Genomic DNA, 15,735 nt, shown 5'->3' on the forward strand with positions numbered 1-15,735 from the left:
AATTTAGACAAAAATAACTTCAGTTAAACTCTCCCTTTCCCTTGTCTGATTATCTTTCATCCTCCCGTATCCTCTCCTCTCCCTCCCCTCCCCCATGTTTTCTCCTCCCTCCTCTTCTCCCATTCACTGTCAGGAAGGGCCACCTACGAAGGGCCAGTTCAACACAACTCGGCGCCGGCAGAGGCTAGCAGCAGCAGTGGCTACAACAGTGAGTGGATTTCAATCTCCAGTGGATGTTTAATGAGAATGAGAAACTGTATGAGTGTCACGTCCTCTGTTCTAATGGTGCCACCTGCGTGTGATGGCATCCTGTGACCCGTTCCTGGTTGGCATCGCCTTGCACGTTGTCTGGCTGTCTTCGCCAGGCAGGGGTCACACACAGGCATTCGTTCGTTTTTGCAGTGGGAAGCTATTGTATTACATAATCCATTTCTCTACATCAGTCAGTGTAAAAAATCATTTAAATTCAAGGTGGCAAAGCTGAGTCCAAGTCTTTGTGGTATGGGATTTCCTTAAATGCTATTTTTTGTCATCTTGCTATTGAAATCTTTGCTAACTGATTTCTATTTTTCTAAGAAATGTCATTTTATTACAAATATAAATTGCACTCTTTTGGGTAGTGTGTGACCATTTGAACAGAATGTGAGAGTAAAGAAATTAGAGAGTAAAAAAAAAAAATGTGGATTTCATTTCTTCTCTAAATGGTTACCAAATTACATGTAGCAAAGGAAAATTGTTTTCTGGAAAGAATATTGAGCTGAAAATCAGAAAATAAAGTGTGGGAAGGAGAAAAGCCAAAATGTTAAATGGTGTTTGATGTATCTCGAGAGGGTTTCTTTTTTTTAAGATAAAATAAGGTGGTTATTCAGAAGACAAAGGAAGTATTGAGATAAGATAAGCAAATAACCAAAATTTAAAATTGAGTAGAAAATGTTTAGAATAATGAGCTGTCCTTACAGAATATAAAACAGAATATGTACATACAAGAAGTTGCTGGATGAAAGTAAATCATAGTATTTGCTTACTCATGATATCCTAACAGCTTTTTAAAATAGAGTACTGACTTCATAGTGATTATGGATGTTAGTTTTTTGACTATTAGATCATATTTTCTAAATGAACAGTAGGCTTGCTCTTGTTAGAGGTGGAATATATTTTAATACTAAAATACTTCTAGTATTTTGATACTACAATTGCTGAAAAATATGAAAAGGTTTGGGTTTTTGTAGAAGAATGCAGAGTGGGCAAAAGGATTGTTGGTTTTCTACTTTGTGATTAATTGCTGACTTCTGCTTTCTATCTGGGTGATTAGCTGGATTGTTTAAGAAATGAGAGTTGTTTTTGATGATGAAATGAACAGCTTGGAGTTTATTAGGGAACTGACAGACTCAAAGTTTAGTAGACATTTGAACAAACAAATTATGGAAATTGTTTTAGTGGGTGATGTGTATCTCATGCATGTATTCAAATGCAGGTGAGTCAAGCATTTGGCACTGACATGGTAACAGGTTCTGATAAAAGGTCTCTGTATAATCAGTTAAGTAATTCTCAAATGTAGTCTTTCATTTATAAAATTCAGAAATCCACATGATTGTTAGAGAGAACAATATCTCAGTAGGGGAAGAAGGTCAATCATTTTATGAAAATACAGATGTTTGCTTAAATAATGTCCTTCTAAGAGAGCACACAGGGAAGTGATGGGTTTCTACTGTTTTCATTTTTTAATTTCAGATACATTTGGTGAATATAATAAAACTGCAAATAGAACCTATTGAAGAAAATGGATTTATATTTTTAAAAGTCGGGAATCAATGAGACAAAGCTTTTAAAAGAGGAAAGAATTAATGCCCACCTTCTAGAGTAGCTGTAACCACAGAAATTAAGAATAGCTTAGTTGCATCCAGTGAGAAAAGCTAGCAACATTTATTAATGTATTCAGGAATAAGTTGGGGGTGGGGGGTGGTTTGCTCTAAATCTCCTAGGATTTAGAGCTTTAATTCAATACCAGAGCTGAGTAACTTCTGGCAAGAACTCAGCTGGCTCTCCCCACTCACATCTAATGACCCGCTGCTGATGATTCAGCACCCCCCCCCCCATTTCTCTTAGCTCAGTGTTTTCCCTTAGTCACCAAACCTTCCTCTTCCCAACAGTCAAATTATCCCACATATTTTGAGTCTGTTCTTCCTGATAGGTTCTTATTACCTAGAATTCTTCCAAGCGACTTCTAGGCACTTACTTTCCTTGCCTACTGGGGACAGCTGAGATTGTTCTCAATGAAAAGTGCACCCAAGGAGGTGTCACAGAGGATTATCCTCACTGATTCTTAGCACAAGCACACAGTATGGTCTATGTGCAACATCAGCCAGATCCAGTAGAACAGAACTGGAAAAAGAAAAACCCAGCCCCTCCCCCGGACAAACACTGAGAGACCGGATGGAGCCAGTGCTCCTGCCAGACGCAGAGGAACAGCAGGGGACTCTGCATCCTGGCTGGAGAGTCACAGAAGTTTAGTTTCTATCATAGACCTGCTGTTTCAGGTCCCCTGTTTCATTCTTGCTACCATTACTAAAGTTTAGTGCCAATAGTTTCACTATCAACCCATCCTCTTTTGACTTCTTCATAAACAAGTGTTAGGAGTGAGTGGCTCTCCCCACTCATATCTAATGACCTGCTGTGGGTGATTCAGCCCCCTCAATTCTCTTAGCTCAGTGTTTCTCCTTAGTAACCACACCTTCCTCTTCCCAATATTCAAATTATCCCACATATTTTGAATGTGTTCTTCGTGATAGGTTCCTATTACCTAGAATTCATCTCCTAACACCCTCATCCCAAGTGCAGTTACCAGAACCAGGATATTCCAGGACCAGGCTTGCTCCCCAGGCACAGAAGCTCAGAGAAGTCTTGGACTTCTTTCCAGAATAGGATGTAGAGGCTTCATTCACTGTTGTGGGTTTTTGGGGCAAACATGAGAGCTATAGACAGCTCAGCTCCCACTCCAGCCATCACTGAGAGAACCTATTAACCATTAAATGTTTGAATCCCATAATACCCAAACTGGCTAATGGAAAACTGAGTAAAAAATCCCTAGGCTAAAGAGATACTCAATTAAAATTAGATTAATACATCACTATTGGTATTCTTAATTTCATTTCATCAATTCTTCAATGTAAATGACCTATTCTATATACTTCTTTTAGCAAAAAAAAAAAAAAGATATCAATACAAACATTTTCAATCTGAAGTATATAAAAATTAGTTTTCAATTTCCTAGGGATCTATCTGATTGCAATTTGAATGGTGCATTCCCAAGTCTCTCTCCCTGTGGGCTTTATACACAATCACTTTTACTATTTTAATTGCCAATTTAAACTTCCATTATGTTAGAAATATAAATTTGTAACATGTTTTTCTTCTCAGCATCTGATTCCAACTTTATATGGGGAAGTTGTTATCACAGGAACAAGTGTGGGTCCTTACTGGACTCTGCGGGCCTCTTCTGCATCATGGCCTCCATCACAACCTCTCCCCGCAACTCTCACAGCCTCTACTTTCTCCACTCAAGGGAAGACACCCCTCTTCTCTGCCACAATGCTAGTCCTTGAGGTCCACATGGAGGGCACCTGAGTGCAAATAAAACCCTTGTCCAAGATCCACAGCATATTACAGTCTCCATCTCAGACACCCACCTTTTTTTCTTAATGGTCTTCTAGTTGCTAGTGTTGGGAAATTGTATCCTTTAATCTGAAAACTGTTTTGTCTACACTTTTCCTTAAATCATGGTCAACTGTTTTGTCTACACTTTTCCTTAAAACATGGTCCCAGAACCTCCTTATCTCCATCAGTCTTTCCATGGATTCTCTGTGTTCCTCCTAGAGGACTGTGGGATGACTTCTTTGTAGACTTAACATCACCATAATTAAGGGCAAGAATTTCCTTTATATATCTTTATTCTTCTATGTAAATGTCATTCCTTTATAGATAGCCCCAAACCACCTCAATTATTATCATCACAAAATTAGCTGGATAGGATTCTAGCAAGTTATTGAACCCAAGGACTCCATTTTCTCAAATGGCTTATCTGTCAATGCTGTCTTCTCTAAAACAGCCAGAAATTTTGAGTCTTATAAACAACCTGTTGACATTTCCTAACGTAGCCAAAGTCCCCATGGAGGATGAAAGTTACTTTGATATCCCCAGATATCAAATACTTTGGGTATCATATATTCATGTGCTTAGCTGATCTTAGGGGATAAGCCTCATGCTTGTTTCCTTCCCCAGTAAGTCTTAGATATGTTTTGAAATAAACAACTGCCTGCTAGGGCAAAGCTACATCTGAAGGATTCTCCTGTGCAGTCTCAACTGCCCTCACCCAGATCCACAAACTGTCGCTCAGGTCACACCTTTGTGGTTCTGTCCATCTCCTTCATTTATCGTGTGTCCTCAGTGAACACTAATTTCTTCTCGCCTCTCGATCTCTTTTTGTGTCTGAAAGTGTAAAACAAAATCAAAATATGTAAAAAAGAAAGTGGTTCTGACAGACATGTACATCAGACAAGATATTTCTTCGTTCCTCCTACAGCATATTTCCTCCTTAGATAGATGGTGTGAATTATCCTTTAATTTATACAAAACTCAGCTTACAAAGGAATCTGAGTCTAATTCTTGATGATAACTGAATGAAAATCTGTGCCATAAGAATTAGGGAGGTTACTGATGACCTTATTTACAAGAGGAATTGATATATTCATTTTCCAAGAATATTTCATTGATAGCAGTTGTAATATTCAGATAGAACTTTCTGGAAGGAGAGAAAAAGGTGTTTTTCTTCCACTCATCACAAGCCTAATCCATATACAACCTGAGTGGGAAAATAGCCTCTACCCATTTGGGAATATCTTTAGTAATATGACTTTCTTTTTTTACTTAATGCTTTTCTGTATTGGTCTATTCATATATGTAAGAAAGCTGTATAAAACATACAAATGTAAACAAGAGTTATTCATTTAACTGTTTTATATTGCATTTCAAATTGAATTATGAATCTCTTTAAGCCATTATTATATTTACCTTTAAACTTGATTTGTGGTAGCCATTAGTTAAAACATAAATCACTTTAATGGTAAATATAATAATGGAATAGGCTGAACTCACTTTTCTGTATGTGTCTCTTGATTTTTTACCCAAAGCCCCTACTTCAGGCTCAAAAAGAAATAGGCAACAAAAGTCCTTAGACATAAGATTAAGACTGTAAGAGAAGGTCAGTTAGGTTCAAATTTCTGTTATCTGCCAGTAATTTTTTAGATACAACTGTGGGTTCAGAGCTGAAGCTTTTCGGGTACTATGCCTTTTCTTCCTGTCATGCTGTAGTCATGTCTCCCTGGAACTGTGAAAAGCCTATGAGTCAGTGACAGGACTAAATCAACTCTAGGAAATGAGACTGCTTCCCACCACCATCCCCTGCAAAATAAATGAGCACTGAGTATCTCCGATTGTGTCATCAGAGAGGAATCTCTTATAATGAAGAATAGAAGTGAGCTTTTCAGTGGAATAAAATGTGGACAAGTGCACTGTTGCTCTTTAATAATTTCCATCTTCCCCTTTCAGGTTCCTTTCAGTGCCACCATGTCACCCGTTCGCTTGCATTCCTCCAACCCCAACCTTTGTGCGGATATTGAATTTCAGACTCCCCCTAGCCACCTCACTGACCCTCTGGAAAGTTCAACAGATTATACAAAGCTTCAAGAAGAATTTTGTCTAATTGCCCAGAAAGGTAACAACAAATACAGTGTGCCCTTTAGAGAAGCTCTTTATTGGTGAGAGGTTGCTATTACCCTTTTACCCTTGTCAAGGTTGTCATGGTGGGAAGATTATAATATTATATACTGGGTAGACTTGTGTATATATATAATACAGTGGGGTATGATGTCTGCCTCTTGGGAGAGTGTACATCATAGGCTTATAGTTTTGAATGAAAGAGTCATTGAGTTGTAGTGAGGGAGGGGAAGAGAATGGGTTATCCTAGGCAGGCCCGAAGACCATCACCGCCTTTTTTTCAGTATCTTTTAGTTATCATTTAATACATGTTGTGAGTCATTCTTAGTAAGAAAAAAAGAGAGATTCTGTTTGAGTCTCTTTTTATTAACTAGCACTCACTGATCTAAATAACACTAATTGCAATTTTGAGATTGTGGGTCAGGAGTTCAGGTAGGGCTCTCCTAGGCAGTTCTTCTGCACCACTTGGAATTGACTGAGCCACTTAGTGATATTTAACTGGAGTTTAGGCTGGGCTGAAAGGTGCAAGGTGACTTTACCCATGTGCCTGGCATGTTGTTGGGATAGCTGGAAGACCATACCCAGCTATGTCCCTCTCCTTCTCCATGGCAGCTGAAGATTCCAAGAGAGTAGAATGGAATCTGCCCAACCCGTCTGTCCAGGGCCAGGCACAGTCATGTCCTTGCTCTCGACCAGTCAGAACCTCACAGGCCAACCCATATTTGACAGGAGGGGAAATCAACCCTACTTTGAGTCTCTTTTTTAAATGGTAAGCTTTCAGTAAAGCTGGTAGCTTAAATTGAATGGTCACCAGCCACAGAGGGTAGGGTATAATAAGTAAGAAACAGGATCATAGGGTGTAGGTGATCTGAGCAGTCCTGTCTGTATTTACCAAGAGCCTCAGCTCCCAAATTAATTCCCCCACCTTATTGCTCTGATTATTTAAATTTCAACCTTTGAAATTAATCTTTTGACTTATGATAGTATGTTCATAGGCATTGTCTTTTAAAATATTTAGTCTTTTGGGGAAAGATAGATGTTGTATTGTTTTCAGTCACTAACACCTTACTGGGAATTAATCATATTTCCCCTCGTGTTGCTAATAATAAGTTATAAAATATTCTTGAAAATGTATGTTGAAGGGAACATCCTGATTTGCCCTCTCCATGCTCAAGAGCCTTGAGGCTCAGGAAAAGAAGGGGCACACACCGAGAGTATCTTTGGGAATGGTGAAATCAACAAAAATCTGCTGTTAAATCATCAGCAAACATGAACTAGCAGAAATTTCTTTAATTCCATACTCCTAAAATAATTAAGCAAACTGATCATACCCTCCCTTTTTTAATATAAATTTCTCAGGCCAGTTTCTGTAAAGCCAGCTCTGTTTCATCTACTATATTACTCCTAGTAGGATGTCATCACATTTCTTAGTGGTTGCTAATTGTGTCACTTAGATAAGAGCAGTGTTATTTTGCTTATATAACTGTGTTAAGTTTATTGCCAGTAAAGTCAGTAGCTTTTACTTCTAATGGCCAGAGAGGGCAGGTAGAAAGACACAACAAATTTGTGAGTTAAGTATAGCTCAGCTGCTAAAGAGAAATGAATACATTTGACAGTAGCCCCAGGAAAGCTTTGTGTGTTGGGTTGTTACCAGTTTGCTTTCAGGAAATCCAAACTTCAACAGAAATTTAAAGCTTCTGTTGACACGACATATTTTCTTTTCAGTGGATACTCAAAATCTCTATAATAGAAAAAGAGGATTTTTCTGTAACTTTTGTGTGAACACTTTAAAAAGAATTATGGATTTTGAAATGCTTTTAGAGCTGCCAGTAGGGTTAATGTATTGCAGTTATCAAGTCATTACGTTCAAATTGATGACGACTGGAATATAGCACATAAATCAGTAGATTGTGAGCCCCTTGTGATCCTGTCATTTTCCCCTTTTAATTTAGGCCACTGTATTTGTGCTAAAAATTTCTACTTCTTTTAAAAATAACCTTTCTCAAATAAGGAAAAACCTATTTAGACTTTGTATATTATAGAAAATCTTATTGTAAAGAGTTAGAAGTTCATCCTCTTTGTGTATCTAATTTAAACACTTCCTCAGATTTTGCTGATATATGTTGTTAAATATACAGAAATGGGGGAAATTGTTATTTTTATTGTTGCTTTTATTTTATTTTTAGCTTTATTGAGATATAGTTGACATAGAGAACTGCATAAGTTTAAGGAATATGTCACTTTGGTAGGCTTATCTATTGCAAAATTGTCACGTTGTGGGGCGGCAGTGTTGGAAGCAGCACAGGATGAAGGAAAGACAAGTCAAAGTCCAAGTAGAGTAAGAGACATAGAGGGGCTCACACCTCAAGTGATGCAGGCACTAAACAAGGGCAGTCTCATGCTGATTGAGGATCAGGTTCAGAGAAGGTGGGCAAGTATGTGGAAGGATGTACATCCATGGGGTGGGGATATTATTGAAGATGTGTTATTGTCTGGTGCAAGCTAGGGTGCAGTGAACAGGGCCTGTTTTTTGGGGGTGCTGCATTGTTCCCTCTAATCAAAGCACCCTATCTCTAGTTCCTATTCTTACTTAACTTTCTGTTAATCTTTACAAGTAAGGTATTCTAGCTGATTTTGCTAATTTGGCCATAAACTCTGCCTGCTGTTTTCAGCAGATACTGGTTTCCCAATATGTTCCTCATACCAGGACTTTTGCCCTGGTGTTAGGCCCCTGCCTGATTCTTCATTTTAGCTTGACCAGCAGGAACTCTGGACACAAAGACAATAGCAATAATAACATGGGGGCCTGGGGATTCCACACAAAATGATTACCCTCAGAGTGTTAGCTAACACCTCCATCATGTCATATAATTACTGTGTGTGTGTGTGTGTGTGTTGAGAATATTTTAAGATCTATTGGTAACTTCTGAGTATATAATACAGTGGTATGTAATTACTATGTTATAAATTAGATTCCCAGAACCTGTGCATCTATAACTGGAAGTTTGTGCCCTTTGAAAGCTTGTGTGACATCAAGACATCCTTATTTAAGAAAATACTACAGGTGCTGTTTGTTCTTAAGGCCAATCATTTTCCTATTTCAAAGAGAACTAGTCAAAACTTATAGATCAGCAACTTTTATTACATTGGCAGGGCTCAGAAAATGCTTCTTTTGGAGTGTACACTTTTGGAAATTAATTACTGAATAGTTCTAAATTATTTGCATGAGACTTATTGTATGCAGAACTCTCAAATAGTCTCATCAATTATAGCAGATTAAAACTTTTTCTATTTTTCTTCTAGGAATTCTGGATTAATTTCTAAATCTTCATATTTAGAATAGGTACTAATATTTCACATGCTGCTTCCAAATCTTTGATGGGGTGTCTGACATGTAATGCTAAAACTTTTATCCTAATGAATTTTCATTACCACAGTTGTTTTGTATAAAGATATTCTGGTAGATTCCATTTAAGGCTGACTTTTAGTTAGACTATAATGCAGTCTTTTCAGAAATGTCTGTGCATGAGTTAAAGTGTTAAGAAGTTGATAATTTTATATATTATTGGTAGATACATTTGATCTCTGTTTCTCACTTTTCTCCCCTCCCAGTGCATTCTCTTTTGAAGTCTGCATTTAACAGCATAGCTATAGAGAAGGAGAAGCTCAAGCAGATGGTTTCTGAGCAGGATCACAATAAAGGCCACAGCACACAGATGGCACGGTTGCGACAGTCACTGTCTCAGGTAAATGACTGTGTTCCTTACTCTCCCGATACATTCCCAACCCTGTAAAACAAAAGCTGGGGATGCAGGGCATCACCATCAAGGTGATGATGACCCATTCATCTGAAATTCTCCCAAAACACTATATAGTGTCAGTATAAAAGTTTATTCAATTTTACATTTTCAAAAAATGTTAAGGTTAAAGTGAAAGTCAATCAAATTTGCTTGCAAACATAAATTTCAATTTTAATATGTTGAAATTTAATCTGTTGAAATTTACTGATTACTATTACCTACTTTGTTTTCCTGATTTACACTGTTAGGATTCTCTACCTATCTACGTTATGCTCCTTAAAGCTAGACCTTTATATTTCTATCTCTCTATATATTATGTTATAATATAGTATTCAATATGTATTTATTATATATTAATCAATAGATATTATAGTGATCTTTCTATTACTAATCAAATCCCTATATATATCAAAATTGAAATTTCTGATAAAATATTTAAAACTGTGCTTTGCATCTTTACACTGAGGACTTCCTCTGAAATATTTTCTTCATTTAATCTATAAATGCACTTTTAAAAATTCCTTTGAGAATTCAATGTTGTTATGTGATTTTGTGTGAGAACTCAGTGTTTACATAAAATATTATTCACTTCCTGGTGCCTTGGATCAGAGTGAAGGAGCAAACAAATCCTGGGTAAGTGGTTTTTCCTGTGGGTCAGCTCCCGCTTGAATAGTTACCCCTGACCCTAAGAATTTGACTTGAAGTGCCTCACCATGTTTTATGTTCCTGGACTGTTAGCTTATTTTCAATGTTAAGTTTCCTGTCATAGAGTGCTGTCACCTGGCCACCCCTTCTGTGTTCACCACAGAACACTGTCAGTCGAGGTGCATATGCTGCTTCCAGCGCCAAACTAAGGGACTCAGAAGCTCGAGCATTTGTAGTGGCACTTGTGCCAGCCTGCGGAGGCCTTTGTTCACCACACACTTCAGTGGTTTGCCCCAGACTCTTCTCCCGTCATGTATCTGTTGAACACTCAGTCCGTGTTAATCTTCTGAACCATTGCTCTGAAAGTGCCATGAATCAAAGAGCAAAATAATGGTTAGATGAACATGCAAAGGTCATCTTGTAAATGTGCAAAATACACCATTAACCCCCTAAATATTATCTTTCCTTCAACTGTATTTAATGATGGCAGCTTAGAGGTCTAAAACAAGCTTGAACTTAGGGAAAATAAAACTCATTTCTCGCTTGCTTGCTTGCTTCTATTTGCCTCTTGGTAAGACAGAGAATGATAAATAGAGATCTAAGTTGGGGAGATAGGTGAGATTAACAATGATGGTAAGAGAAATTTTGTTTATTCGTTGTATTTCATTCAATAAAAGACAAGGCACTTGGTACAGTACAAGCTCTGGGATACCTAGATAAAGTAGCCCTGGCTATGTTCCCAGGAAGCTCATTATCTCATTAGTGAGATGAGCAGTGAAATGGACCATGCTGTAGGCCATTCAGAGCTGCACATGAGCGGCGCAGGTTTCCAGGCCTGTGGTTGTGCAGAGGAATGGGAAGTCCCTGAGCTGTGAGTGAAAACAGATCAGGCTTCTGGAGGAATTGAGCCTTAGTAGACAGCAGCAGCTCATGAGAAAGAACCTGATGCTAACATAAGCAAAATAAAAGTAAGATAAGCAAAATTATGTTAACTTTGCATCCTTTTGGTTAAATATTTCCTTCTCTTATCACGACATATTTATTTGCTTCCAGACTTAGAACCTCAACAGATTTTTGTTGCATTGTTCAAGAGGTTTTTTTTTAATTGACTTTTTCTTTTAATTAAAATGCTTGATTTTATTCTCAAAATATGTAAAAATAGTTTGGGAGTATGCAGATAGTTATATCTCATCCAATGGAAAATCCATTGTTCCCAATTTTGTGTTATCACAGCATTTTCCCAATATTTACATTCCTGCTCCTGTCCATAGCCTTGTTGGGACAGTCACACCCTTGCTGGCTATCTATTCCCCTCATCACTGTGGCTTGACTTTCTCAGAAACCACTACAGCCTTGGCTTAGGCATTTCTGTTTACTGACAATATACTCCTTGTATAGGAATCACTATCCGTGGTTAGACAGCTAGAGGGGTATCTGAAGAATTGTAGGTAGTTAGAGTCTGAAGCACAGAGCAAACAAGGAAGAACTAATCTAGGAGAAGCTGGCTAAGTGGGTAGGAGGCAGCTCTTCAGGACTAAGAGTTTAGATTTATCTTATCAGTGATGGGCAGACCTTACAGAATTTTAAACTATTGAGTGGTAATGTCAGATTGTAAATATTATACATATTTCTATATATTAGAAATATTACTCTGGTACAGTATGGAGGATGGATGGAATTAAGATAAACTAGTTGGTAGATTCTTAAGATAATCAAAATAAGGAAGTGCCAAGAGGGTTTCGAAGACACTGAAGGAGGAGGGTCAGCATGACCTGGAGGTCAGCTAAATATTAAAGAGGGCCACAGAAAGAGAGTCAAGACTAATTACAGGCTGTTTAATTGGACAACCAGGTAAATAATAGGTAAATCTATTTCCCCAAGATAGAATTATGAGAACCCATGTGTCAGGGGTAGGTAAATGATGATGAGTGGTTTCTGTGGAAGTTGAGTTGTCAGTGGGACATCCAACATGCAATTAGATATATAATCAGTTTTGGGGCTCAGGAGAGAGAACTGGGCTAGAGAGAAAGGTGTGAATATGCCACTATGTCAGAGAAATTATAGATGTTGATAAATTGTGTTTTTAGTCAGAATGAAAGAGGGTCAGTGCTGCTGGCACTCTCCTAAGAACATTAATATTTAATTAAATAAGTGATTGATTTGATTAAGAAAGGCTAAAAAATAGGAGACACAGGAAAATATCTAAAGAACTTAGATAGTGTGACTATTGAGACCCAGTGTGAAGCATTTTCGTATTCTCAAGAAGGAAGAGATAGACAGTATCTGACCTTAGCAGCAAATAGTGTATGTATTGAGAGTCAGCCTTGGAATTTGACTATCACCTCAGCATGTGTACATTATGAGAGGAAGGAACCAGCAGATAAGGAGACACTGATAATGGTAGATAATTAGCTGATGGGGAACCATCTGTTTGGCCAGTTCTGTTTTCACTGTCTCTCTTCCAATATAGCAATTAGGATTGAACAAAACACTAAATAACTTAAGTACATTAAGACAGATGTTCTCAATATGTCATTATATTAGTAGAACTTCACATCATAGTCTAATTTTAGGTAATCTGAAGATATATTTTTGATCCATATTCAAGTGTCATCAGTTAAACTTCCAGATATTTTTCTTATGACCAGTTACCAAACCATGTTGCCCCTCCAGGAGAGGGAAAGAGAGAGGGAGAGACAGAGTTTAAATAACTTTAATGTTACTTAGTAGTCTAATGTTTTAGGGCATATTTAGTTCTTTTTGATATATATATATAGTGATTAAAATGTCACTTTTCAATAAAGCCTTTAAATATATCAACTTGGCAAGTTCCATCATCCCTTTGAAGGCACACAGCATTTAAAATATATGAAATTAGCATTCTTCATTACATATTACTGTCTTGGGCATGTAGCAATTTATAAGGCTGGGCAATCTAATGAATCTCACTTTTAAAGTAATATTTGTTCCCTGACCTATATGTACACAAAAACATATATAATTCTGCTACTTTTACCTCATGAAACTCTAAAATTAACTCTCATATTTCAGAGACAGCATAGATGATAGATTCAAACCTATAGGAAGGGATTTTCAGTGTCATCTGATTCCTTATAAATTACTTTATTTCACAAAAATTATAACTTCATGTCTCAGTAAATGTACCCATATACTGAATTTAAATAGTATATAATGACTAAGATAACCTCAGCATTTCAGAGCACTAGAATAATAAAAGATTCAACTTGAGCCTTTAATACATTTCACTTTCTCACTGTTACTAGTTTGATCCCCAAATTTGTGCACAGCTTTGGCTAAATGCAGTAGGTATTAGATCTATCTAAATGTGAGTCGCAGAATATGACCCTTGTACTCCCACTGTGTTTCATTGAATCAATATGCCATTGATTGTTAGATATAGGATTGTTTTGTGTATTACTAAGAAGGAAAAAGAATTGCTGTCAATTAAACTGACGTCATGCTTCAGAGGTATTATACGTGGGAGAAAATATGCATCTTAGAATCAGTGAAATGTGGTGTGTGTGGGAATGTAGGCAAAAAATTAGTTTTACGGCACATAGCAGCATAATGAAAATTCCAGTCATAGTATATACCATTCTTTGTGCCCATGACAATTTACATACCAAAATCAGTATTGTGTTGGGACAAAAGCTCCAAGTGTATTTGTTTGTTCCTCAATTCCAGTTTCCTGAAAGCTGGCTAAATATGTTCTGTATGAAAATATTTTTCCAAGACGCCTTACATCATTTTTTAGATATCCAGTAAGTTTAAATTGATGTCATTTTGGACATAATTTGGCAGTGTTTACTAAAAGCTTGAAAAAGGTTTGATCCTTTGATCTGTGGGTGATATGTCAAAGAAAGTATTGTTGAATAAAGGAAACGTTATGTAACATAAACATTCATGACATCATTATTTATTCTAGTCAAAATCAGTAATAGCTTAAGCTGCCCATTAATAGAAAATAATTTATTCTGCAACCATTAAAATCAAACTTGAGAAAGGTTTACCAGATAAAATAAATCTTTATGTGCAAAGAATAAATGGCAGACACAGGATGTAAATTATGCTGCTGCTAAATAATGTGGAAAATAAATAAGAAAAAAAGGTTGAGAGAAATACACCAAACTACCAGTATTTGGTTGATTGGCAGTAAGGTACAAATTTTTTAAAATATTTTTTGCATTTTCCAAATGTGCTATAATTCTATTTATTTGATACCTTCTAGCTTTGACATTTTCATGCTAATTTTCTTAGTTCTTTTGAACCGGGTTTGCTTTTTTTTTTTTTTTTTTGTGGGACCCTTGCCAGAGGCAGCCTCACAGCCCAGCGCTCAACCACTGTGCCACCAGGGGAGGCCCTGAACCGGGTTTGCTTTTATCCAGAGAGTTTGAGTCTCTATAATTCCATTTTGCCACACATTTCATGTCCCTTTTTGGCAGTCAGGCTTCCTTCCATGTTTCCTTCCCAGAACCCTCAGTTTCATTCAGTAAGTGGATATGCTACCATCTTGCCCAGCCTCAGGTGAACCTCACCCACTGTCTACCATGGCAAACAAATTTAATTATAGATAAGGAGATGGGGATTTGGGCAATTGATTCTGGCTTAAAACTTCAAGATGATAGCTTCTGTATGGATTCAGAAGGACTTACTTGTTTCTTGGATATACTAGACTTGAATGTGTCTGAGGATGCGAGAGAGGCATTGGGGACACAGACATAACACTGTAGAGAGCTTTAGTGCAGTCTGAACTCACTAACAAAAGCAAGTAGTGAAAATAAGCATAGAGCCTGCCTCATGAAGAGTCTAGTCCTGTTCCTGAGCTTCAGGGTGCTTCCTCCCTATCAGGCCTCTGCTCATGTGTGTCATAAAGAGTGATATTATTACTGACATTCTCCACAGCTGCTGTATTCTTGCTTGTTGGCTGGTTCAAGTGGCTGGTGATCTGCCTCCTTTTTCCTTGTTCCCGCTCCCTGGGTGCATTCTTTACGTTGTTTCTATCATCATCTGGGTTCTTCTATGTTAATTATCACTAAAAGAATCATTTCACTGAAAATGCCAATATTCTTCAAGTTTCTTGTGATATTATTACAGAGAAAACAGTTGAGCTTTAGGAAGGGAAGTCATGAGCGTGGCCGTGCACTACCAGAGAGCTATCCCATGAAAATCAGGGCGATTGGTTGTGGCCAATTTCAAAAACAGTTGTGTGACCAAGGCAAAAGGAGGAGCTGCCCATGAGCTATGCATAAATGGGCTGTTGCATGCTCAGCTGTCTGCCCACACTTTCTAGCATTGGGATTGCCAGAGGTAGAACAGTATTTCTAAGCTTTTTGTGTTCTATAACAGCAACTTTTTTCTACCACTGCATATATATTATTAATAAAATATTTCCTTTTAAACATTTACCTCGCTCCCTGTGTGTATCAATGGCTAGAGGTTATCTTCTGCACCTTCACACACACCTGTAGGCAAGATCACATTTAATGACCAGAGAATG

The 15,735-nt window shown here is 37.4% G+C and overlaps 1 protein-coding gene across 10 annotated transcripts in view; it reads left to right on the plus strand.

The window, feature by feature from the left end:
• The window catches only part of OSBPL6 (oxysterol binding protein like 6), a 192,927-nt gene that overhangs the window by 150,008 nt on the left and 27,184 nt on the right, over window positions 1-15,735 (plus strand). For 8 of the 10 annotated variants that reach the window (XM_037523617.2, XM_037523618.2, XM_054699881.1 and 5 more), the window contains 3 exons: window positions 134-208; window positions 5,605-5,770; window positions 9,385-9,518. In XM_037523617.2, the coding sequence (XP_037379514.1) occupies window positions 134-208; window positions 5,605-5,770; window positions 9,385-9,518 (375 nt within the window). The remainder of the gene's footprint in view (window positions 1-133; window positions 209-5,604; window positions 5,771-9,384; window positions 9,519-15,735) is intronic. The other 2 variants (XM_037523621.2, XM_037523624.2) reach the window with 1 other exon arrangement.

This window comes from Talpa occidentalis, unplaced genomic scaffold (assembly GCF_014898055.3).
Source record: "Talpa occidentalis isolate TD23 unplaced genomic scaffold, MPIMG_talOcc4v2.1 talOcc4.3, whole genome shotgun sequence".
Taxonomy (NCBI): Eukaryota; Metazoa; Chordata; class Mammalia; order Eulipotyphla; family Talpidae; genus Talpa; species Talpa occidentalis.